General features: G+C 35.4%; 1 protein-coding gene across 1 annotated transcript in view; it reads left to right on the top strand.

Annotated features, from left to right (window-relative positions):
• The window catches only part of LOC121379650 (DNA-dependent protein kinase catalytic subunit-like), a 113,535-nt gene extending 88,519 nt beyond the window's left edge, over positions 1-25,016 (top strand). The window contains exons 76-95 of the mRNA XM_041508298.1: positions 224-410; positions 1,009-1,153; positions 1,496-1,689; positions 2,759-2,915; positions 3,849-4,015; positions 4,388-4,510; positions 5,133-5,221; positions 5,997-6,090; positions 6,709-6,903; positions 8,874-8,942; positions 16,181-16,334; positions 16,989-17,056; positions 17,652-17,872; positions 18,295-18,390; positions 19,047-19,208; positions 19,914-20,115; positions 21,430-21,618; positions 22,111-22,153; positions 22,487-22,577; positions 23,916-25,016. Coding sequence (XP_041364232.1) covers positions 224-410; positions 1,009-1,153; positions 1,496-1,689; positions 2,759-2,915; positions 3,849-4,015; positions 4,388-4,510; positions 5,133-5,221; positions 5,997-6,090; positions 6,709-6,903; positions 8,874-8,942; positions 16,181-16,334; positions 16,989-17,056; positions 17,652-17,872; positions 18,295-18,390; positions 19,047-19,208; positions 19,914-20,115; positions 21,430-21,618; positions 22,111-22,153; positions 22,487-22,577; positions 23,916-24,120 — 2,851 coding nt within the window. The 3' untranslated portion in view covers positions 24,121-25,016. The remainder of the gene's footprint in view (positions 1-223; positions 411-1,008; positions 1,154-1,495; positions 1,690-2,758; positions 2,916-3,848; positions 4,016-4,387; positions 4,511-5,132; positions 5,222-5,996; positions 6,091-6,708; positions 6,904-8,873; positions 8,943-16,180; positions 16,335-16,988; positions 17,057-17,651; positions 17,873-18,294; positions 18,391-19,046; positions 19,209-19,913; positions 20,116-21,429; positions 21,619-22,110; positions 22,154-22,486; positions 22,578-23,915) is intronic.
• The last annotated feature ends 75 nt before the right edge of the window (positions 25,017-25,091 follow it).

The raw sequence follows: 25,091 nt of genomic DNA, 5'->3' as shown, positions 1-25,091 counted from the left end.
CAGATAGCTGAGGTGTGTGCCCAGGACAGCGTGCTTGAACCTTAATTGGATATAAGCACGAACATAAGTTGAAATGAATATACCTCACATTGGTAATAGATTCTGTTGGTGAGCTGTGCTCAGACTGTATAAAAAGCATATAATGGCCTGTTATTTGATACCTTTATTACAATCCTTTTGTTCAAGCATGAAAACTAACGATAATAAATTTAACTTGAACTAGAAACATCTACCTGGATCGTATCAGTACCCGTCTGACCCAGCATCAGAAGTCCCACGATTCCATGGATGAACTGGACGAAGACATGTTTGAGGAAACCAAATTGAGGCAGAGACTAGCCATGGCTGAAAGCTCGATGGAACAGAACAACTTCCATCTGACACTGCGAATTATGAAGGAAACTCATTCTGTATGATACCTAGAGCTGACTGTCCAGCACTGGTTATACCCACTCCTTGTGAAAATAAGAGTAGTCCACTATATGTAGCTTTTATGGGGAACATTTATGTAGTAGGAGTGATGCACAATAATTTGGGGTGAAACTGCATTTCATTTTTTAATAACTTTTTTTAAACATTAAGACCTGTGTTTTTGGGGTTTTTTTTAAAAAAAACATTGTGACTTTGGACATAGTTCTAGTTGTTAACACTGTATCTATTTTATTATCAGATTACAACCATATGGGGATTTTGGGGTGGGGGGTTTTAAACAATTTTTTATTAACATTAATAGGTTAGGGTTTAACCAACAGGCAATGCCTATATTAAGTCTCTACCTACATTTTACAAAACATTAACATTAATCTTATGTTAATGCTTATTTAGCAGTAATAATTGTTTTTAACATTTACGTGGGATATTTTCACCAGCCAAATACAAATGAAAATATTTTCATTTAAAACTACTTTAAAAGTCTTACATGACTTTTTATTTGTTTATATCTGGTTATTTGTCTTAATGGGCTTTCTACTAGGATGTGTGAAGAATGATTATGTATTTTTGTTTTAGAGATGTAAAAATGTGGGTAATGAAAAGTTGCTGATAGAATGGAGCCACTTGTATGCCACTACACATCATAAGAAGGCACAGAACCTGATTGGTCCATGGACAGATGACACCTTCTTCAACGTGTTGACAACCCTGGAACAGCTAGGTACATTACGATGTAGCAGATTCCTTTTTTTTAAAGAGTTAAACCTGCTATAAAGGCAGGGACAGTCGGGCTTAATTACAATAGTTATCCTTATTTTTGGTAACAACATTTACACCATTAATAAAAAAAGTGCCAGGAACATGTATAGCTTTTAATATACACCAACATTCATACCTTTTGACAGCAATCGAGAATGCTAGAAACGAAGTTTTATTTAAAGAGCTTAGGAACAAAATGTTTTATTTTAAACTTTTTTCATCTTTTTTTCCACTGGGCTGTTGTAAAGTTAAGCAAATTATTACACCGATCATGTAATCCCAATAAATAACTTTTTATTTTCAGATAAATATTCTAAAAGTGATGTGTTGTCCAAGCATAATGACCTTGGTAGGCAACATTTTGCTTTAAAAGGTCGGGCTTTCGCCATACTTGCAGACGGCTTCCTAGGTTCAGATGCAGTCTCTGACATCAGTACCAAAACTGGTGATAAACTGAAAACTTACTGCGGTGTTACAAAACAACTTCCAACCAAAAAGGTAAGTATGATCTTTACATTATTAAGTGCAGATAAAATTATATTGTATCACAATATTTCGTTACTTGATTTACTGGAAACGTTTTTAAAATGACAATTTAGCATGAAACAAATATAAAGAAATAAGTGATGTTTCAAGTAGCAGACTGTTCAAAAATATTTGGTTTAACATTAATGGAAGCACTATACTGCATATCATCTCACTAGATCAAAGTTTGTATTGTCCCTACATTAAAATGTATAACACTGTCTGGTGATGACCTATTTGACCAGTAAATTCATTAGAATTTAGTCCTTCCCAGCAATGAACTTTGTTTTCTTACTGTAATATACTCAGGGCTTCTAGAATTTTTGTAAAATCCACTAGCCATGGGATCGGTAATTTTTAAAATTTATTACCCACGATTAAAAATTCACTAGCCCTACTTTACTTTAAGTTAATACAATTTTACTAAACAATAGTAATAATCAGATATGACACCTAAAGAGTGAGATCGAGCTTAAAAATACTAACATTGGAGGATTGGGGTGGGGGCAGGATGTTCATATTTACAAAATAGACTTAACTGCAACATTTGAAAAAAAAAGTTAACTAGCCGTTGAGCATGGCAATGGTAGTTATTTACTAGCCTAACATTGAATATCACTAGCCATGGGAGTGGGGCTATCATAATCTAGAAGCCCTGATACACTACAATGTTATTTATTACTAAACAAATTGTTTTTTCAAACTGCACACTAAAATAGTGGGGTTTTTCTTTTTATTATTTCCAAAACACTTTTACCTTTCTTTTGGTAAACATGGTAAAGAAAAGTAAAAAGTGTTTTGGAAATAACAAACAAAAAAAACCCCTCTATTTTAGTGTGCAGTTTAAAAAACAATTGGCTTAGAAATAAATAAAATTGTAATACACACCATAGTAAGGATTCTTCACACAATTCACTGTTTTGCTCTGTGTTGTAAATTATTCATGTTTATACAATATATGTTTTAAACATCATTTTCATTTTCTGTCATGCTAGAAGAAAAAGTAACAATGTATTCTGTTATGTGACTTGTAAAATTGCAGATAGTTGAAAAGCTAGTTGAAAAAGGATATCATGAGATCAAAGGTTGTGTTGCAGACTTTGGTGGCAGACAGCCGCAGCAGCCTAAGTTTGGGGAGGAAGAGGCTCAGCTTGCTGTGGCACTGTACTGTGATAAGTTCCTCAGAATGAAGGAAGATGGTATGAAACAAACTTCACTTACATTTGAACTATAGCAAATTTCAACTCAAATTATTCTGTGAAACTTTTCTAAAGTGCACACACATAGGACGAAGTGAAAGGTTTTAAGGGGTATCTGGTTTAGAGATGTATTGATATTTAAATCAGGATTGTGAAAAATGTCCAGTTTTGATTACTGAGGGTCCAGATCAGAGAGCTTTTACTGTGTAACCATTTTAGGCTCTCATCACTTCCCTAGTAATGACTGTTCTAGAAATTAGCATGTGGTGGAGGCCCGAGATACCATAGTTACTTCTTTATGCCTAGTGGGTGTGCTATAGTGTCCTCTATGCATATGTGCTTTAAGTAAAATTTTATTTGATCAACTCTTGAATATAAGGGGACCATATCAGGGAACATTTTTTTCAATATCGTGTCGTGATTAGCTACGCAAGTTTTAGAGATTGCTACACAATGTTAAAACATTAATACACAATGTTAAAACATTAAACAATAATTGCTAATAAATTTTCAGTGGACTAGAAATATCGCTAATAAAACATTTTAAAACAAAATGTTCCCTTGTCTCTATCTTGTCCATCCATCTGTCACATATACTTTTCTAGACTTTTTCTTGCAATGCTTCAAGATATACTGAGCTGGAAATTTTTGTATTGGTTTAACATGTAGAGTTACATATCAGATTTGACATCCATGGGGATTTACTAATTTTTTTACCAGTAATGGACATGTATTGCTTGCTTGATATTGATGTTCACCATGTGTTGTTTGTACCCCCACGAATATCACCACAGAGCAAGATGAAGGTCAAGGTGTTCGTTCAGTCAAACTGCTCCCTTCCCACTGTTTTAAAAATTATCTACCACTCGGGTGGTTTGATTTATTTTGTTACTATCCATTACATTATGCATTAATTTGATATTTGTTTGGCAGAAGACGTTGACCTGAGTTTGGCAATACTTAAGACATTCCCCGACACTATCATTGTGTGTATGCTGCGCGCCATGAAGTTTGGTTCATCTGAGGCCCGGCAGAGATTTCCACGTCTGCTGCAGCTGGTGGAGTATTATCCAGAGACCATGGCAGCCTTTGTAAAACAGGTGGGTTAACGTATATTCACACTTTTCACAGCTTAGATTTGATGTAAAATTATAACAAATGAATTAATATTTATATTTCATTTATGACAGTAAGTTGGATGTTGGGGAGGTAGCTGACGTGTATTACATTAAAATAATTAGGGTCTACAGGTCCCACATTTCATAGACACACATTACAAGTTTCCTTTTCTGATATTTTAAATGCTAAAAGGTAAAACAAATTCTTGGTTACCAACATATCTGTAACATCAGGATGGACACATTTATAGGGTATCGTCTATCTCTTATCAATCTTAACATTAATACCCTAAAAGAATTGAAAACATTGTGTGAATATTTGGTAAGGATTTTTTTCTTCTTGTGTTTTTTTAGTCATCTGAGGTTTCCAGCTGGATGTTCCTTCTATGGATCAATCAGATGATGGCTCTTCTAAATAAGCGAGAAGCCCCAGCCGTCCAGCAGATCCTCCATACTCTTGTTGTAGAATACCCACAGGTCGGTTCTTGTAGAATACCCACAGGTCTGTTCTCAGATCCTCTGTACTCTTGTTGTAGAATACCCACAGGTCGGTTCTCGTAGAATACCCACAGGTCTGTCCTCAGATCCTCTATACTCTTGTTGTAGAATACCCACAGGTCGGTTCTTGTAGAATACCCACAGGTCTGTTCTCAGATCCTCTGTACTCTTGTTGTAGAATACCCACCAGTCTGTTCTCAGATCCTCTGTACTCTTGTTGTAGAATACCCACCGGTCTGTTCTCAGATCCTCTGTACTCTTGTTGTAGAATACCCACAGGTCTGTTCTCAGATCCTCTGTACTCTTGTTGTAGAATACCCACCGGTCTGTTCTCATAGTAGTTCACTTTTCACATCCAGTGATTTAATCATAGCCGTACAGATGTAATTACAACAGTAAATTATCAATCTGCTTTAAATTCTCACATCAAATCTCAATAAACCATCTTCAGGTGTACCAAATAATATGTACATACTCCATATATCTTGTCTAGAATGTGAAAACTAATTATTTTTTATTATTTGCCAATTGATTTATAAGTTGATCCATTGAAAAAGTACACATTTTGGTTTGCTAATGTGTTATTTTTCATTATTTGCAGGCTGTGGTCTATGCATTCCATATCAGTTATGAAGGGTTTGTCTTTGGCAAAAGTGCACAGGATCTAGACAACAAGGCAGCTGTGAATAAGTATGACTAAATACTTTAATATTAAGTATGTTTTTATCTTATAAAAAACCGGCCTCAGTGGCGTCGTGGCAGGCCATCGGTCTTCAGGCTGGTAGGTACTGGGTTCGGATCCCAGTCGAGGCATGGAATTTTTAATCCAGATACCGACTACAAACCCTGAGTGAGTGCTCCGCAAGGCTCAATGGGTAGGTGTAAACCACTTGCACCAACCAGTGATCCATAACTGGTTCAACAAAGGCCATGGTTTGTGCTATCCTGCCTGTGGGAAGCGCAAATAAAAGATCCCTTGCTGCCTGTCATAAAAGAGTAGCCTATGTGGCAACAGCGGGTTTCCTCTAAAAAAATATGTGTGGTCCTTAACCATATGTCTGACGCCATATAACCGTAAATAAAATGTGTTGAGTGCGTCGTTAAATAAAACACTTCTTTCTTTCTTTCTTTCTTTATCTTATAATGTTTTTTTTAATAATAAATAATGTGTTCTGAAAACTTAATTAAATAATTAATAAATCCTATGTGTTATTTCTCACTATTTCTAATAATTTGAAAATGTCAATAAAGTTAAGAAATAGCATGTGTGATAACATTTTTGTCAAAAGAATGTAGTGCACAGGATAATAATAAGCTAAAAATAACACGTGTCACTACTTGTCTTGTCTGTTATAATGTTAACTTTCAATGTTTGTAATTCACACAATTATTCTTTGTAGACGGGGGGGGGGGGGGGGGGGGGGAGGGTGTTAATGTGTTATTTATGACCATATTTATTTTTCAGAATCAAGGATCAGTTGACAGAAGACAATTGCCCTCTAGTGTCGAGACTGATCAGTGCATTGGACCAGTTTGGTCAACCAGATATGCTTTTTAAGGTTACAGCATATTGCTAATATTATGTTTTGTTTACAAGTAGAAATACAGTAAAAACATAGTAGCCATGCAAAATAAAAGTGGCTTATTAATTAATTCAGGCTTCCGGTTTTTTTACTGCAGTTTAAAATGAGTTCTTTTAAATGGTCTATATTTTGTATTTAATAAATATGATCATATGTTATATCAGTCTGTTATACTTTTTTATTGAGCAGTAGAGACAAAACCTAAGATAGGTTAAATCTTAATATTTTAAAACTAGCTTAAACCTTTGATATGAAGAATGACATTTATGAAGCTTTTTATTTTACATGGAAAGCAACATTTGTGTCGATTTAGTATTAAGCTGTATCCTTATTCATATAAATGCTCGAGTCACTCTCGACCAGTTAGGATACAGCTTTACAGTGAGTTAAACACACTTGAAACAAAATGGCAGCACCCACATAAGGGAAAATATGAAGACAAAATTGACAATGAAAGAAGTAGTTTGGTTAATTGATGAATCCAATGATGAGGTTTATAAAAAGAACAACTAAAAGAAACACTTATGGTACTTGGCTTAATTACAGTCCTGTTTTCAGATTTACAGTTCAGATGTGTTATTTTTGTATGAACAGGACTGGTCTGATAGGATGAAGAAACTGCTTGCTTCTGCCAAGCGAGACAAGGAAGAGATTAAAAAAGTCTACCGTGAGATGTACTCGTCACTGATAGACTGTGACTCTGTGCCACCTGACTCAGTCGGTTCACAAACGTCTCTGCTGTCTGCATCTCCTGGTGAATTCAGTGAATTTCGCAAAAAGTTTGCTCAGGTGAAATTTTATTCATTACCTGTTAACAAGTTGGAATGCGGTCATCAGGTGGGTAAGGCACATCAGGATTAGGATGTTTAGACAGTCTCTTTGCAAGGTACATCGTCCCCAGTGTTCAGTATTTCTGGCTGGTGATGAGAAAGATTCTTACATAAAATATTGATTCTATCATTAGAATTGTAGAGGAATCAAAAATTAGTTGTTGTCATCACTGTATGGCTTGCACTAATTGCTAACTCGGGGCGTGATTTAGCTCAGTCAGTTGAGTGCTCGCTTGAGGTGCTTTCCTGTCTGTGGGAAAGTGCATTAAAAAGATCCCTTGCTGCATTAGAAAAAATGTAGTGGGTTTCCACTGATGACTATAAGTCAGAATTACCAAATGTTTGACATCAATAGCCGATGATTAATTAATCAGTGTGCCCCAGTGGTAATATGTAATCATATTATTATTATTATTGGTAGTAAACAAACAAAACTACATGGCTTATGTCATAATCGTTTATAAGGCAGATCCAAAATTATGTATTAATAATTGACTTTGTCCAAGTAAAGCTGGTGTGTGTGTAAATTGGCAGAATTTCAAATTCACGTCCTGTGATCATAGCTTGAGCGACATCTGTTTCATCAGGCACTCCCCTAGAATCTAAAACATGTTGCTGGTTTTTGCACCTAACATTCGATGAATGTAATGTGATAGAAGGCGATGGTACAAGTCAAATTGTTCATGAGTGCTCAGTGCCCTGAAAACAGCCAATGTTTAGACAAATACACTGTAAATAAGAAAATTATATAATGGAGTATAAACATAACGTAATTTCTTGTTTATTGCCCGTGGCCTATACATTTTCAAACTCCTATAAATACCTCCTGCCTTCTGAATAATGTGGGGGGTTATGTGACTATTTCTGTTTTTCAGGGCTGGAAAACATGTAGGCAAATCAAAATGCTTCTTTTAGATAGACTGTATAATAAAACTAAATCAAATAAATATGGTACATCAGTATTTATTTAAAAAACACCAGTATGTGAAAGATCGGAATGGGGGGGGGGGGGGGGAGAGGGATTACAAAAAACATAACTCATTAGCAATCAGCTTACAGAGTATAGGTATTTGAAGAATATTCACGGTGATCATGTAATCGATTGTCTTTCGTGCAAATTGACTGCAGACAAAACCGGCATCAGTGGTGTTGTGGTTAAGCCATCGGACATAAGACAGGTAGGTACAGGGTTTGCAGCCCGGTGCCGGCTCCCACCCAGAGCGAGTTTTAACTACTCAGTGGGTAGGTGTAAGACCACTACACCTTCTTCTCTATCACTAACCACTAACAATTAACCCACTGTCCTGGACAGACAGTCCAGATAGCTGAAGTGTGTGCCCAGGACAGCATGCTTGAACCTTAATTGGATATAAGTATGAAAATAAGTTAAAGGGACATTCCTGAGTTTGCTGCATTGTAAGATGTTTCCGACTAATAAAATATTTCTACGATTAAACTTACATATTAAACATATTTTCTTGTTTAGAATATCAACGTCTGTATATTCAATGTGTTTCTGGTCGTCTTAATATTTGTAAGAAGCCCAAACTGGATTTTGTCTTCAAATAATTTTGTACGTACGAAAAAATCATTTTTAGAAAATAAAATGAAATTCAACCTAGTACTAATATTAGAACGATCAGAAACACGTTTAATATACAGCTACTAATACTTTATGCAGAAAAATATATTTGATATCCAATTACAGTCGTGAAAACGTCTCTGTTTGTCGATAACATCTTGAAAATTGTAGAAAACTCAGGAATGTCCCTTTAAAAGAAAGAAAGAAAGTCAGCAGACTATTGACCGAAGTGGGCTATCTGACTACATTTGTTTCGTAAAACCTAATTATAGCTAGTTGTGCTCTATCTGCAAAGCACAGAAATGTGTATAGAAACACTAATGTCTGACATAAAGAGTTTATTTCAGATTTTCAAGAAAGATTTTGATGAAAAGTTTGGCAAAAATGGCGATAAACTGGTTCTTATGTCATATAAGGTAATTATGTAGTATCTTTTAACATTGTTGTATGACACACTGTCTTTACAAATAAATGCTTAACTATAGCATATCTGACGATAAGAGAGTTGGGACCTGTGTCCAAACAACGTTCAGACAGACAGAGGTTGAGCCTGGGATGAAATAGAGGAAGGGCAAGTTGGCAGAATTTGGAATAAAAGTGGGTAAGCAGGTGTCATGACTGGACTGGAATTAGGTCAAAAATTAAGAATAGGCTGCTCAGTGAAAAGATTTCAGGTGATTAGAGCAAACTAAAGTGTGTAGTTGGAGACCCCTGACGATCTCTTCCTAACATGTCTTTCTCGATATGTGTTCAAATTCTCGATTTAGTTAGGATACTTTCAGGAATATTTTTGACCCGAGAGAACAAAAAGGTCCCGACTTCTAAATTTTCTGTAGATGACATCCGGATGGCCTCTGGTGACGCCTGCGAGTTGTTGAACATAAACTTAGCTATCAAGGTTGACCCTGGAGCCATTGAAGCACGTAATGTTGCTTGGTACAGGGCCAGAGACCTGGTAGCACCGGAGCCACGGAGCAATGATAATGTGGACTAAACTGTTAGATAAAGTTAGTCCCCGGGAAATTAGAATTGCTCCGTGCCTCATCATGCAGATAGGCCCTATAGGCATTAATACTACTACTACTACTAATAATAATAATAATAAACTTATTAACCAAAATGGTTTAAATATACTACAGTGGAACGCCCGCGGTCTGCGCACCAATGGTCCCGAATTAAAAAACTATATCGATCATAATAAATTTATTGATATTATTGCCATTCAGGAGTCCCTATTACCGAATAATTCATTAAAAAATAAAAAAGATAAATTATTTACAGAATACAAAATTCCAGGATATACAGGACTCTTTTTTTAATAGTGGCAATAAATCCACGGGGGGAGTAGCTACCTTTGTCAGAAATTGAATTTCCCACTCTCAACTTACTGTGATAGAGACGAAGCCAGAGATTGAGGTATTGGGGGTGTCAATTCACACTAAAAATAATAATATTAACATTTTTAATTATTATGTACACACTAGATTACCAGGGAAAAAATTAAGTTTAAATGATTTTGTGAAACCAATAGGAATTAATAATACAAATTTAATAGTAGTGGGGGACTTTAACTGTAAAAATATTTTATGGGGGTCAGATACCACTAATTTACAAGGTAGTTTAATAGAACAGTTTATGGACAATTTAAATATGGCCTGTTTAAATGATGGAAGTCCCACATATTTATCAGACACCCACCATACCTGGTCTTGTTTGGACGTATCCTTCGTTTCTAAAAATATAGCAGCCAAATGTGAGTGGGAGATTCTCGATGACCTGGGCAGCGACCACCTACCCATAAAAATTAAATTTAATATTTTAGATAGTTGGAATAATGGAAATAATAATATTAAAAAAAAATGGAATTTAGATAAAGCTAATTGGGTGGACTTTGGTCACATGTGTGGCCTCTCGGATCATGAGCAGATTAAAGATAAGAATATAAATAAATTTAATGATAATTTGATTAAAGCAATTATAGAAATAGCTAATAAAACAATACCAGTTTTTAGTAAAAAAGGTAGTCGCTCTTCCGTCCCGTGGTGGAATGAGGAACTATCAATACAAAAAGCCGAAAGAAATAAATGTAGACGTAAATTAAAGAAATATATAACTTTAGAGAATATACAGAAATTTAAAGAAAGTAAACATAAATTAAAACTAAATATTATTAAAACAAGAAACGCCTCATGGCACCAGTTCTGTAGTTCGCTAAACAAGGATTCAGACGTAAAAGAAGTATGGTCGAGGATTAAAAGGATTCAGGGGAGATCTACAAAAAAAAATAGTATACTTAAAAACAGTAAAGTTTATACTAATGATCAACTAAAAGCTAATGTTTTAGGAGCAACGTTTAGACAAAATTCAGCTACAACTAATTACTCAATGTTTTTCCAAACTAGAAAAATCAAAATGGAAAGAGATAGCCCTATCCCCCTTGAAGATCATAGCCCAGATCCTGACAGACCTTATAATGCACCCTTTAAAATCTGGGAACTGAAAGAGGCTTTTGGTAACCGTAAAGGCTCAGCTCCAGGGCCAGATAGATTTAGCTATATATTTTTTAAACATATGCCTGCCAGAACCCTCGGACTGTTCCTAGAATTATTTAACTTAATATGGCTCGAGGGGGCCCTTCCCCTCAGCTGGAAACATGCAGAGGTCTTTGGACTCCCAAAACAGGGTAAGGACCCCCTCGACCCGTTGAATTACAGGCCAATATCCTTAACATCCAGCGTCTGTAAGACCATGGAGTGTATGGTTAATCAACGCCTTATCCACTTTCTGGAGACCAACAAATTATTGTCGGTTTTCCAGAGTGGTTTTAGGAGACACCACTCAACTACCGACCACCTGGTTAGGCTTCAAACCGAGGTTAAAGACGCCTTTCGGAGTGGCCTCAGGGTGGCGGGAGTTTTTGTGGACATTGAAAAGGCTTACGACATGGTCTGGAGACGCGGGCTGTTGTTCAAAATTTATCAAATGGGGATTAAAGGGGCAATGTTCACATTTATAGTAAAAAATTTAGAAGAAAGAACATTTGCCGTAAATGTAAATGGAAGTTTTTCCCCCATCTTGGACTTGGAGAATGGTATTCCACAAGGCTCAGTGATAGCGCCCACATTGTTTGGAATCTTTATAAACGATCTAGATACAGCACTAATCACTTCAAACAAAAGCACTAAAACATCTCTAAGTGTTGGACTTTTTGCTGACGACACAGCATTCTGGAGGATAGGTAAATCCTATGATGATATCAAAACAGACCTCCAGAATGATCTAGATAATCTACTTAGATGGTCAGCAGCCTGGGGGGTTACCATCTCCAAAGCCAAAACTAATAGTATAGTTTTTCAGAAATGTAGAGAATTCAAAAAAAGATGTAATTTAGAGTTGAAATTTAAAAATATCATTATTAAACAAGTGCAATCTGTCAAATTTCTGGGTGTAATCTTCGACCATGCCCTTAGCTTTGGCGAACACATTGCTGGAATTACCGGTAATTGTGTCTTCTACTTAAATCTTTTGAGGATACTATCCGGTACGTCATGGGGCGCAGATAGAAAAACTCTGCTTATGGTCTTCGAGGCCTTCATAGTGTCCAGACTCCAGTATGGTGCAATGGCATTTGCGTGCGCAACTCAAACACACCTAAAAAAACTTGATGGAGTATATGGTAGGGCCCTCAAGATAATTATTGGGGGAGCTATCTGTACTCCATATGATAGTATAATGGTAGAACTTGGAGTACTGCCTCTAACTTTGAGGAGAATCAGGCAGGGTTTCAGATATGTAAGTAAAATAAGGAACCAAGTGCCTGATTCCCCTATAAATAGTTTAATTCCTCAAAAGGTAAAAACGGTCGGTGATAGGGACATATCCATCATTTCGTATCTTAATAAATTTGCCACTGATTTTGGTGTTTCTGGACTAGCCATTGGTGATGCTAGTGATCGCCTCGAATATCCATGGCAGTTCGAACGCCCAGTGGTAAACTTCCACATTAGAAATGAAATAATTAAATACGACAACCCATGTATTAAAAAAATTATTTTTCAGGCAGTGGTGGAAAAATTCTATCCAGACTGTGTACAAGTGTACACAGATGGATCGAAGGATCCCGCCACTGGGAAAACAGGTATGGCTTTCGTTATTAAAAACAATAAAAATATAAAACCGATAGCCATTAGGGCCAGGCTTACTGATAATGTTTCGGTTTATACATCTGAACTTATTGCCATACTTTATGGGTTAATGTGGATACAAAACGATAATTTAAAAAGAAATGGCCCTGGTGGATATGTGCTTTTCACCGATAGTTTAAGTTCATTGCAGGCTATCTTAGGATGTGGGGGTGTGAGACCCGAAATTGTTATAAAATTTTTAAATGTTATAATAGCATTATCACCAGTGGAACCAGGGTTGGACTTGAATGGGTGCCGGCACATGTCGGCATTCCAGGAAACGAACTTGCTGACACGAACGCCAGAAATAGCCTGCGTGATAATAAAATAGGAATTGAGATCAAAGACAACTATAAAGAATTTAATTCTATATTAGAGCCACACCTTGGTAAACTATGGCAGTCCGAATGGGATCACCACACCAGGGCGTGGCATGCATATATTAAGCCGAAGGCAGCGGGACCCGGCCCTATATCCTTCAACATTAAGGCCACAAAAATAATTTCGAGACTTAGAATGGGAGTATGTTATGGCCTTAATGGAAATAAATTTAAAATAAAAAAATCTCCCACCCCTAACTGTCTGGTGTGTAATAAGATAGAGGATGTGAAACATTTTCTACTTGAATGCACCAGACATAAGCTAAAACGTAAGAATTTAGAATTTTTTTTTAAGAGAAATAATTTAGTGCTCAACGGTCTAAATTTATTGAACCCCCCGATTGAGCACAAGAGGGGTATTGATAGGCTCCTGATGGCCTTCGTGCTTGGAACTAAAGTAAATATTTAATTAACATAAGTAGTTATATAGTAATAATTAGTATTTAGTCTCGTGTGGCTGTCCATGGCCGGTTATATCTTAGTCCCCCTCCGCGGGAGTAACTAATGGATTAATTTCCAGATATAGTAATTTAATTAATATTGGTAATTTATTATAAGACAAACCTGGTTCGTCTCCCCATTTGTGTATTATCCTCATGGTGGACTACGAACCGGGGAGTCATAGGGTAATATAAAGGGGGGAGCCTCCCCCCCAGGTGGTTTTATCCTTTGGGGGGTGGGGTTACCCCCCCCCTTTAGGGAAGTTGTAATTAATTAAGATGGGGGAATTAATATAAGGTTATTAATTAATAATATAATTTTAGGTTAAAATACTAACTTTCCCAATTAAATAACTATAATATAACTTTCTTTCCTATCGCGCCTGGCGAACTTATGGACGTAGGGACCCTTTAAATATAACATAATTTATATAATATACCTGTTTTTAACTTCATAAAATATAATATATATTAATTTTAATTAATAATTTTACAAGAACATTTAATTTTAACTAATAAGGTAGGTGGTTTTTTTCTCCTCCTTATTAATTTTAAGTAAGAATGTGATGAATGAATGGAGATAATGTAAGATCAGCTTGGGTGTTTAATATTGAAGTGTCTATCCTGGCAGTTAGACATTTCTTGATGGCTCACCGGCTACTGTATATTTATATGTAAATTCTTAATTATTTGGTATTTTCCTTTTTTAACTATATTTGCATAAATGTTTACAAGCGTGCTCTGTATTTTAATATTATTATATTTTATTTTATTATATATTTTTAACTATTGATTTAATAAAGTAAGAGAGGGAGAAAGAAATTTCTTCCTTCTCTAATTAAATGGGACTTAATTGTACCCATGCCGTCTAGAGGTCCTTGGTATTATTGCCCTGGACCTCTCTTCGGTTTTTATAGATTAAAGGGTGATGGCGTCTTTGAGTGACATAACTTTTTGATTCCCTTGGATTACAGAGAGCCGCCCGGAACCAAGTGATCACCAGAGATACGTTTCTGCTCCGCCGACAGGCCAGACGCAAAACTTTCACTACAACGGTTGCAGATATGACTTCTGTCACTCTAAAAGTGACATCCACTCTCCTAGTGGATTTATTAAAATAACTAAACTAAAGAGTCCATGAAATAAATAAACAAATAAATAAACCACATGAGGGCCGCGCTGGTGGAGGGCATCGCGGTTGGGACGGCGGGGTGGGGGGGGTGTGGGTGGGAGACCACCGGAAGATAGAAGGTAGGCGTAGGCGGTTTGGCAGTAGGGGAGTTAGGTTTGTCCGGGGGGCTCCGCCCCCCCCCCCCCCCCTCCCCTCCCCTGGGCCTCGGCCCCCTCCTGTCTGCCACACTTAGATTCCCAATACCGACGTGGCACCTCCCCTAAAGGACGAAACTTCCTGTGAGGCGGATTCGCCCAGCATAAGAACCTTACCCCCAATTCCCCTAGGGTTAAACGAGTATATATAGACCTAGAGACCTTTTAAGTTTAGATCACCCGGTCAAAAAAATTTTTTTTTAAGAAATAGGTATTTTATATTTGGAAAGCACAAATAAATTTTGTAATGCCCCTTTAATATTTTTGGCTTAAACTTCAAAATTGTCCCTATATTTCTGTCCCGGACCACTCCTGCTGGCTATCCAGAGGATGGGCCCGTGACAGACATGCTTGAAACCTTAGTGGTATATGAGCATGTAAATAAATATTGGAATGGAATGTGTTCCATTTGTTCGCATCAAACACCACTACCCTACCAACCCCATTACCTCTATTCAAGCATTTGCATGACATTCGTTGCTTTCAACTGTCTGAAGATTAAAGGATTGCTAACTTATCAAAGCTAAATTTGACCAGTTCATTGAACAAAGAACAACATCTAACATGATTGTTTATGTATCAAACATAAACTACCGGTCACTTAAGTGGCCAATATGAGTCTAAATAATACTTACAAAAGTGCACATGAAAAGCCATAAGTAGCTCATGTTAGTGGGATGCTAGTACAGAAATAATTGGAGCACAGTAATAGAGGTTTTTTCATTTGACACAGACCATATGCTGCTGACATGACATTTAAAAACCTTTGAAGTCGCAATTTGTCACCATAATTGTTACGGCCATCTTTCCAGTCCTATTTTGTGGCTGTGACTGCAGGTTCAATGTCACCTTTTGGATTAAAAGTAGGTGTCGCCTTTGTTTTTTCAATGTCGCACATGCTGCTGTTAATCTTCTTATTCTTATTTTCCATGTCAACAAATTGTGATTCATGGGATCCCCGATAAACTGTGAAATATATTATTTCCAAGTCATTTTGTATGAATCTAATACAATGAAACCTGTTTAAATCGGATCACGCCGGGAACCTAATATTTAACCGAGTTAGACAGGATCCGGTGTGTTAGAATTAATAACATTATAGACCATGAAACTCAGCCGGTTTTCACAATATTCAGCTTTCTTTAGGGTCCGGTTTAGAAATCTTTCACTGTACTAATTTGTTAATTGCAGATAAGTGTGACAATAAAGTCAAATAAGGGAAAGATGAAATTTACTTTACGGTGGGTGTGACTTTGGACAGGAAATACCCTCCAAAGGAATGTATTCTTTCAATCACAGATTGATACCTAAATATTTATTTTAGACATTCCGACAAGTACTGGATGAAATTAACAAGAAGGCTGAAGACCATAAGAAACCCCGAGGAAAACTGTATCCACCAGCCTCTCTCCGAGAATACAGTCAGTGGATGGCAGATTTTAATCCTAATAGAGAGAGTCGGGACTTGGAAATTCCAGGTACAAGAAGACATTGTAACAATATTTATTTGTTCCAAAAATAATATTCAGTCATTGTGTCATGCACAATTACCAAATCATATCTCACAGATGACAGTGGTAAAATATATGGCTAAAGTTGCTGTATACATCCTTTCAGCCATAGATGTAGATACTGCACTTGAACTTTAAAATTAATCCAAGAAAATAGGAGCAAAGTTGATTATTTTGAAAATAACAAAAAGCATTCTTGATCATAATGGTTCTGCAGAGAGAGTGTCATGATTATTTTAATGGCACGGCCTTGCACATGTTTCAAGTACAATAGTATCTGGGTGATTCTGTATTGAGTCAACAAAGTTTCTGGTAACTTTCTACCACACTTTATCAAAGAGCTTTGAAATTCTGTATGTAGGCAGAATCCAAATTTGTTATCATTTAAGTGCAGTATGATTACCAGAGGATATAAATGTGATAAATACATAATTTTATTAATGAAAAACTCAGGTCAACTAAAAAAGAAATCCATCTTTCTTGATTTATAGTCCTAAATTAGTTTCAAAAGGTGTCCAAGACTATAACGTTCAAGCATTAATCATGAATTACTATGTTAATTTGATGTCTTAATTTAAAGTTGTGTTTGTTCAAGTCCTTTATGATTTCTGTTTTTTTTAGGTCAGTACCATGGTCTGACTAAACCCATGCCGGAATATCATGTCAAGGTGGCAGGCTTTGATGAAAGGGTAAGTATCCTCACAAGAAAGTTGCATGAGAAGTCAAACTGATAATGCTTTCTTTTTAATATTTATTTAATTCTGAGAATGCCTTTATACATTTATTCAAACAAATATATCAAGGAATTACACATACAGATTGTAATCTGTAAACTCTATTAGTACTCTACTAGTTCTCACAAAGCACATGCTTAGAGATGGAAAATACATTTGGACAAATTTCAAAGACATACAACATGGTAAATTAATCTCTTGTCTGCCAACACTGATGAGAATTTCAGAAACATTTTCTCAAACTGTCCCAATTATTATATTTATGCAAAATAAATGTCTGTTTCTTTCATCAGGCTTCAAATAAACCAGGGGCAAGTTCAGCCAGCCTTATATCGCTAATATTTGCTACACTAATTTTTACACTACACAGTCAAAATACTTTGCAATTGTTTAGTGAAAAACTGCTTGCTGAACATTGGCCAGGTTATATCTTATTGTATTGCTGGTATAGACGTTTGTCCATTTTTAGAACATTTTATCAGCACCTAGCCACTGCTTTATAGAATATTTCTCTTAGAAAGTTGTCTGATAAGTTTTGGTGTCCTGATAGATCTTGGTGATGTCATCCCTGCGTAAGCCGAAGCGTTTGACAATCCGAGGTAATGATGAGAAAGATTACAGCTACTTGGTGAAGGGCGGCGAGGATCTCAGACTTGACCAGAGAATAGAACAACTGTTTGTCATCATGAATAAGATCATGGAGAAGGACCCTGCATGTCGCGTGCGCAAGCTGCAACTGAAAACATACCAGGTCATCCCTATGTCTACAAGGTCAGACATCATTTACAGTAAATAATAATTTTACATTTGTGTACCATATTCAAAAACGTTTTATGTATAAAGTGATTTTGTTTATGTGTACAAAACTAAGTGATGTTAAAGTGTCTTACTGGAGGGGAAGGGATGTAAATAAATTTTATATTTGTAAAATAGTTTTTGGTTAAATAAATGTAATCGATGTATTCAGGTCAGCATATCAGCTATCATTGGAGTTTATTAATATATGCATAAGATGTAAGTGTGAATAATAACAATCAGAACTTCTTTTTTTAAATATTAAAATCATTGAATTATCATTAACATATTTATTAGCATTAGATTATTTTTTCATATGAATAATAAAAACCCTAAAAGAGGAAGTTATGTTCCCTGAACATCTTGTTATGTTGTGTTTGTATTTTTAACTCTTTCAGGGTGGGTTTGATTGAGTGGATGAGCAACACATGTCCTCTGAAGGATTTCCTTTATGCTGCATTTACCGAAGCAGAGAGTAAATTCTTTCACTCAGAGTAAGTTCGCAAACTTTAAATAATCTTTATGTTCTCCCGTGTGACACCTTGATACCATGGGATGAGAATGTTTCATTGGTGTAATTAATTCTGCTGATTGTGTTTTCTTGTTCGAGGTCAGTCTAGTCAATCTTCTAAATTTGATTAGAAATTTGTGTTAGGGAGGTGAGATCTTTTTCTCTTTTGTTTTCTGTTATTCAGTCTACATTTATTTATTATTCATCCTAACATTAGTAAAACAGTATTACAGCCTCTATGTAAAATTGTAAAGACTAATAACAGATGAATATTACTTCATTTAGTTGTCTAATACCTTTTAAAGGTTAGCATAGGTATGATTGACTGACTTTTAAACAAACACATATTTGAATTACCTATGACTTGAACATCTAGATGTTATGGGTAGGGCTGTCATGTTTACATGTGTACACTGTGTCATTTTGTTGAGACCCAAAAAACGTTTACAAACTGGTCTGTCATTTAAATGAAAGAAACACATGTTTTGACATCACCTGTTACCTGCAACAAACTGGTGGAAAACAAATGTTATGCAGTTTGGAACTTGGAGAAGTTCATATAATGTCACGTCTGTAGTTATTGATCTTAACGGACTTCCATATGATATGTCTTGTAACTCATTTGTTTCTTTACTGCAGACATGGACCATCTAAAGTACATCAGAAATGGACTGGAAAGTTCTGGGATCCAAAGAAACAAACAGCTTACATGTATGCTCAGGTGTACCTCAAGTATAACAAAACTGAGACCGTGCGAGAGTTTCGCATTAAGGAAAACAAAGTGCCATGGGATTTGTCTAGGTATGTAATAGTATCTGACATGCCTGCACTTTTGTGCTCGTAGTTGAAAGCACAATTGTTATTCGTTGTTCACAAATACGTACTTTCATGCTTATTGTTAAATATAATTTTTATGCCAACTAGTGATGAGCGAATATCATTTTTAAGATCGGACGTGAACTGTCTAAAGAATTATCACTCCGTACTCGTAGTTGAAAGCGCGATTGTTATTCGTTGTTCACAAATACGTATTTTTCTGCTTATTGTTAAATATTATTTTTATGTCAACTAGTGATGAGCGAATATCATTTTTAAGATCAGACATGAACTGTCTAAAGAATTATCACTCCGTAAATGATATATCCTACTTCATTCGTGCATTGTTAAATTGTTTCACAAATAACATGTACTACAGGTGGTGATTTGTGTAGGTCAAAATTAATTATTTTGTGTTTCTGTTAAGCCGAATAACAAAGATTTGCATTAGTGCTTTATAACTATTTATTCATTTGGTTCAAGAATGTTTGATATCAGGCTCACGTTGATATTTGCAAACAATGTTTAAGATCTGGGGATAAAATAGGCAAAATGTTTGTCACTTTTGATGGCACTGACAGTTGTGATGTAAGAATTGTTTTGGAGGGGTGATGCTGTCATTGAAAACACTATTCTGACAAACACCTATCTTTGTGTCGTCTTATCACTGTATTTTCTATTGCTACACAGGAGAGCATTTCATGATATGAGCACATCACCAGAAGCATTCCACGTTCTGCGCTGTATGTTTGTCCGATCGCACGCTGTGATCTGTGTGTGCCAGTATCTACTGGGTATTGGAGATCGTCATCTGTCTAACTTCATGGTCAACCTCAGAACAGGTCAGATGGTTGGCATCGATTTTGGACATGCTTTTGGATCAGCAACTCAGGTAAAATATTTTCTGATGAGGTTTGCGACTATCAGTTGTACAGTATTGTACAGATTAGGTAAAACTGTTGTTTGATTTGAACTAGTGTCAGTGTTTCAGCTTGAAATGTGCAGGTTACTATTAAAGGGACATTCCTGAGTTTGCTGCAATTTTTAAGATGTTATCGACTTACAAAGAATTTTTAACAATTGTAATTACATATCAAATATATTTTTCTGCATAAAATATTAGTGGTTGCATATTAAACGTGTTTTTGATCGTTCTAATATTTGTACTAGGTTAAATTTCATTTTATTTCCTAAACAACCAGAAACACATTGAATATACAGACACTGATATTCTAAACAAGAAAATATATTTAATATGTAAGTTTAATCGTAGAAATATTTTATTAGTCGGAAACCTAATGCAGCAAACTCAAGAATATTCCTTTAAAAACAGGCTGACATTTTTTTGTCCTGAATTAGGGTAGTCAAAGACTCCATAATGTCTAAATCTAGCCGCTGAACCACAATTTGTTTCTGATTTACTTTCAGGGTGAGGGTGGTAATATTTATATCCATGGTTTATATGTTAGTTGAAATGCTGCATTTAGCAATTTTAGTCCTACTTTTACTTATGGTGGTATAATTTTTATGTAATTTGTGGCCAGTGCAGTCATTGAATTTATAAACACAACAAAAATATAATACATTTATACCTATAATATGAATTTATGATTCTATTTTTTTTGGCTCTTAAATTTAGGTACCCCATGAAATGTGTATTTTAATAAAATCACAGAAATGTAAGTCCATGAAAGTGAAGGATTCCACAGTATTGTCGTCTGTTTGATTCAATTCAGTAGTATATACCCTCCCAAATTTAATACATGTATGTGTATATTCTTGAATGCAGTGCAAATATTATGGTAGAATCTTTCATAGATACTGGATAGTAAAATGGTTTTGTGGGACGATATTCACATATGCTTGATCGTTATGCACTAATAAGATAGCTACAAGATGGGGTGTGAAGACATGTCAGCACATACAATGTAGCTACTTGGGTGTGATTGCAAACTACAACATGGGCATCAAATCATTCTGTCCTCCTGATAAGTGATAATCAGGTACAAAATAAGTTAATGTATGAATTCTAATATTTTAAAATTAGCATCAAAGTAATCTAGTCAGATTCTAGAGAAATATCTTCCTAAAACACTGTATAAAATTGTCAATATACCACTTATTGCCATTTGCCTTGTTTGGATATCCGAGTAGATTCCACTGGTGAATTTAGAATGTATGTTCAGTTTGATGATTATTTTTGTAGTTTCTGCCTGTGCCAGAGCTGATGCCATTCCGTTTGACTCGCCAGATCGTTAACATTGCCCTTCCTCTGCAAATCAAGGGTTTGTTTGAGAATACAATGGTACATGTGCTGCGAGCACTCAGGAATAACTCGGATCTTCTGCTGAATACAATGGACGTATTTGTTAAAGAACCATCTCTTGACTGGATGGTAAGTTAACCAAGGAGATGATTTTCTGCACTCTGAGAAACACAGACAGAGTTGTAGAATTTAGTAAATGAAACAGAATTCCTGATTTTTGCAGATATTTATTAGTTTACTTTTCTTTTCTTTTTTAAATGTAAAAAAATTAAAATATTTTAAAAATTTAAAAATTATGACAATTTATTGTATTTTTAACATTTGTTACTCAAAAACACAATAAAATTATTTTTAAATGGACTAGTACTTAGTGCTTTTTTATGCTGACACTTGTATCAACACACTATAAGAATGATGATGTCCTAAACCTGCAAGAACTGTAATGTAGAAAATGTTAGGTAACTTTAGCTGAAAAGCTAGTGTATTAAGTAAATTTAAGTGTTGAAAACAGAATAGCTAATTACTAAAGTCTCATCAATATTTTTATACTGTTTAGTGTTGATGTATTTCCAGTATATTGAAAATTTGTCCCCTGACGTGTTATAATATGTATGTTTTCAGCAATTTGCAGAAAAGCAAAAAGCAGAGGGAATGGAGCCAGAAGGTATATTTACACTATTTTGACTGTTCATTTTAGCAAGTATATTGTTACATGTGAACATAGAATAATGATCTTTTAAAAATATATATATCAAAAATTAAATTAAAAAAATCTTTTCTTGACCATTTTTCCGTGATGTTCATAATTTTGTTATTTTATGGATCTTGCTATAGATGTTTATTACTTGATAGATGTACATAGATGTAATTTATATCATCTTGCTTATAAATATTGTCATATATATATAGATATAGATATAGATATATATAGATATATAGATGTAATTTATATAATCTTGCTTGTAAATATTGTAATAATGTACAATCTTGTTTATAGATGCTGATGACAACGTGGCTTGGTATCCAAAAGAAAAAATACAATATGCTCATCGGAAGTTAAAAGGAGCCAACCCATGTTGTATTACAAAGTATGTGATAAGCTGGAAGTATATAATGGCTACCTTTGCATTTTGTAGACCTTTACTCACTTAAAACACGACATTGGATGTAATCACACACACAAGTCTTATGGATGCTCTATTATATGAGTAATGTCGAGTAAGGATTAGTCATTTGTAAATCAAGCTTATGTAATCATTCCTTTTTGGGGACACTCAGTCCCAAATCAGTGCTCTACAACTGGTATACCAAAGGTGTGATATATGCTGTCCTGTGGGAAAATGCATATGAAATATTCCTTGCGACTAATGGTAAAACATAGCAGATTTGACATCCAGTAGCCAATGACTAATTAATCAATGTGCACTAGTGGGGTCATTAAACAAAAAACAACAACATTAACTTCCATTTCTTTGCATACATTAACTTGACCTCTCACCAAGTGCATTTCCCTTTATCTTTAGCATATTGTGGTGGGATGTAGCCCAGTGGTAAAGCCTCGTGTGATGCACATTCGGTTTGGGATCGATCCCCATCGGTGGTCCCATTGGGCTATCTCTCGTTCCAGCCAGTGCACCATGACTGGTATATGAAAAGCCATGGTATGTGCCATCCTGTCTTTGGGAAGATGCATATAAAAGATCCAATGCTGCATCATGAAAAATGTAGCAGGTTTCCTCTGATGACTATATGTCAGTATTACCAAATGTTTGACATCCAATAGCCGATGATTACAAAATCAATGTGCTCTAGTGGTGTCATTAAACAAAACAAACTTTTAGAATATTTTACTTCCAGCCACATGACTGTCTCTTGTTCCTTTCTCCTTCACTTCTACAATCCAGACACAGTTTTTATTGAAGCTCTTATATGGTTTGGATACTATAAACAAACACATTTTTGAACAAAAAAACAAAACAAAAGTAATATTCATGCAGATATGGAATTTGTTTATTAGTCCCCTTCCAGTCCAACTGAAGGGAACTATCGGTTTTGTCTCTGGACCTATTTTCTGCAATGCCTCGAGATATTTGAGTTGAAATTTTGGACATTGTATCATATACTGTTTACAGATTAAGTTTCATGGTCGTTTACCCCTTTTTCACTGAGTTTTGCCCCTTGAATTTAGGAGATATGAAAACAAAAATTTCAAGACTTTTTCTCAATGCCACAAAATATTGACCTGAAATTTTGTGTATGGCTATATCAAGTCTGACATTCATGGTGATTTACCCATCTTTCACAGTGTTATGGCCCTTGAACTTAGGAGATAGAAAAATTTGTTGAGCCCGGTAAGGGAAATATATTGCTTTAGCAGTACTCTCAGAATCCTTGTTGATTTTGGGTTGTTTTTTTTTTTTTTCCAGAGATGAGCTAGCTCTTGGTCAGTCGAAGAGTGCAGCTTTTCAATGTTTTCAGGAAGTGGCTGTAGGTGACAAGCGGGAATCTGTTCGTGCTCAACTTCCTCCAGCTGGACTGAGCGTTGAGCAGCAAGTAGCGGCGCTGATTGATCAGGCTACAGACCCTAACCTGTTAGGTCGTGTGTGGGGTGGATGGGAGGCTTGGGTCTAAAGTTGTGAAAGAAAAATCAGTTCCGGCTTACATTTGAAATGTAAAAGTCTATGTTACACAGTGTTCGACAAATGTTCGAAAAAATCACTAGCCCTCACAGAAGCTTTGGCTAGTGCTCTATGTTTTATAGTAATACAGTTGGTAATTTTCACTAGCTGGGACAGAAGATGGGTGGATTTGTCAAATCGTGTGCTACAGTGTCATTGGTGGGTTCTGTTGTAAACGTGTTTGTGATTGTTGGCAAACAATTTAGTGGTCTTGCAGGAGACAGATTCTTCTGAATCAGTTGTTTTATTACATTTTCCTGCCTCTTTCAACCTGTTGATTGAGTATATTAGTGCAGCTGTTAAAATAACTACAGTACTAAACATATTGACAATACTTAATCATGTAGTATCGTCAAAATGGTGTTTCAATATTATTGATATTCAGCCTGTTGTGAAGTTTGTTGGATATCATTAGATATTCATTCGTTCAGTCATTGTTGTAAAGTTTTAAATATCCTTAGATATTCATTTGTTCATTCATTGTTTCATTCATTGTTGTGAAGTTTTAAATATTTAATTTAGTTTGAAAAAACACACCTGTGTACACTAGAAGATTGTTAGGATAGCAGTATCGTGTGTGTCTCTGTGTGTGTGTGTGTGTGTGTGTGTGTGTGTTACATACATAAATATCAAGCAGTGGACTTTTCCAACTTATTAATGCTGTATTCTTATTCATTGTATGTATATATGTCCTGATATTGCAGTCAACTTTTTCAATTAATGCTACTGTCCAGATTAGTGAACATAACCTATATAATACATTAATTATTTGATGATCAAAGAACACTTTTGTATGCAAATTATTCAGCTCAAATGTCATAAATACATATGCTTAATCACTACATGTTATTAACCATGTTCTTAATTTTTGCATTCAACTTGAGTTCAGTGTAATATGTCACCTTTACATGACACAATTCAAAA

The sequence above is a fragment of the Gigantopelta aegis genome, chromosome 8 (genome assembly GCF_016097555.1).
Source record: "Gigantopelta aegis isolate Gae_Host chromosome 8, Gae_host_genome, whole genome shotgun sequence".
NCBI classification, from domain to species: Eukaryota; Metazoa; Mollusca; class Gastropoda; order Neomphalida; family Peltospiridae; genus Gigantopelta; species Gigantopelta aegis.
The sequence above is the reverse complement of the archived record's forward strand: the minus strand, read 5'-3'. Positions and strand labels throughout refer to the sequence as shown.